The following is a 1043-nucleotide window of genomic DNA, read 5'->3' on the forward strand; positions in this document are numbered from 1 at the left end:
TGGCCTGCTTCTTGAATATTGGCCCCCCTCTTCTTGAACCTGGTCTTGGTCACCTTTGAGTCAGCACAAGATTCCTGTTCTGGCACCCTACAATGTGGATTCAGCACATGGATCTTCCTTTTCCTGCTAGCAATGTGGAAGGATCTTCGCAGCCTCGGGACTGGAGGCATGCAAGCTGCCGATGCCCAGATTGCAGCTGGTTTCAGGGTGCTCGGGCCATGGTCCTCCTTCTTCTCAGGGATGGCAGTCTTCTTTTGGGCTCCATTAGCCTGGGTGTGTATGCCAGCAAAACGTGCTTGTTGCCTGAGGGCTTTGGGCGAGGACCAGATGCACTTCAGTGACCCAGAGGCAACCTGCTGCTCTTTCTTAGCCTGGACACTCTGCGTGGAGGCCGGGGCAGTCAAAGACTTGGGCTTGGATGTGTTCAGCTTTTTCATCCATGCATTACCACCAGAATTTCCTTCAGGCGTTGGGAGACGTAATCGTATTCTGAGGCCTCTTAGGATAGTCCGTTTCATCTCAAAGTGTGGAGGCCCAAGAGCAGTATGTGCCTGGGCTTTTCCACCTTTCACTGTGGGCACTTTTTGTGAGCCCACTGGCAACACAGGACCCTGGCGGTGGCCCTGCTTTCCAGGACTCCTCTGGGAGAGCTCTTGGCCTTTCTGGTTTTGCTTTTGGAAGCACAGGCGCACACGCAGCTGAAAGCGAGGACGTGGTTTGGAGCTGGCCTGCTCTTTTGGCACCTTCCGAGGAGCTGTTCTTGTGCTGGTTCTTCGTCCACCTTTCCTTGCACCTTGCAAACAGCCTCCCTCCCCCAGGATATCGAGAGCCACCTTGAGGGCTCTTCTGTATGCTCTGGTCTGCTTTGGTGAGCCATTGCCCTGTGACTCCTTCCCTGCCATGGAGGCAAGGTTCACAATTTCAGACTTGGTTAGGGGCCTTGCTTTGGTGCTCCTCACTTTTCTCTTCTCCCCCATAGGCAAGATTTGCACCTCCAGGAAAGGTGCCCCTCTCTTCTTACTATGGGCTGATGTCCTGGGTCT

General features: G+C 54.3%; 1 protein-coding gene across 1 annotated transcript; it reads right to left on the minus strand.

Moving 5' to 3' along the window:
- Positions 1-8: 8 nt before the first annotated feature.
- Positions 9-1037, minus strand: LOC129666716 (PWWP domain-containing DNA repair factor 3A-like; the record flags this gene model as incomplete). Its single annotated transcript, XM_055593940.1, has 1 exon — positions 9-1037. A coding segment is annotated over one exon (1029 nt), but the record flags the coding sequence as incomplete, so codon positions are not given.
- Positions 1038-1043: the final 6 nt, after the last annotated feature.

This window comes from Psammomys obesus, unplaced genomic scaffold (assembly GCF_907164565.1).
Source record: "Psammomys obesus unplaced genomic scaffold, mPsaObe1.curated_primary_1811, whole genome shotgun sequence".
NCBI lineage: Eukaryota > Metazoa > Chordata > Mammalia > Rodentia > Muridae > Psammomys > Psammomys obesus.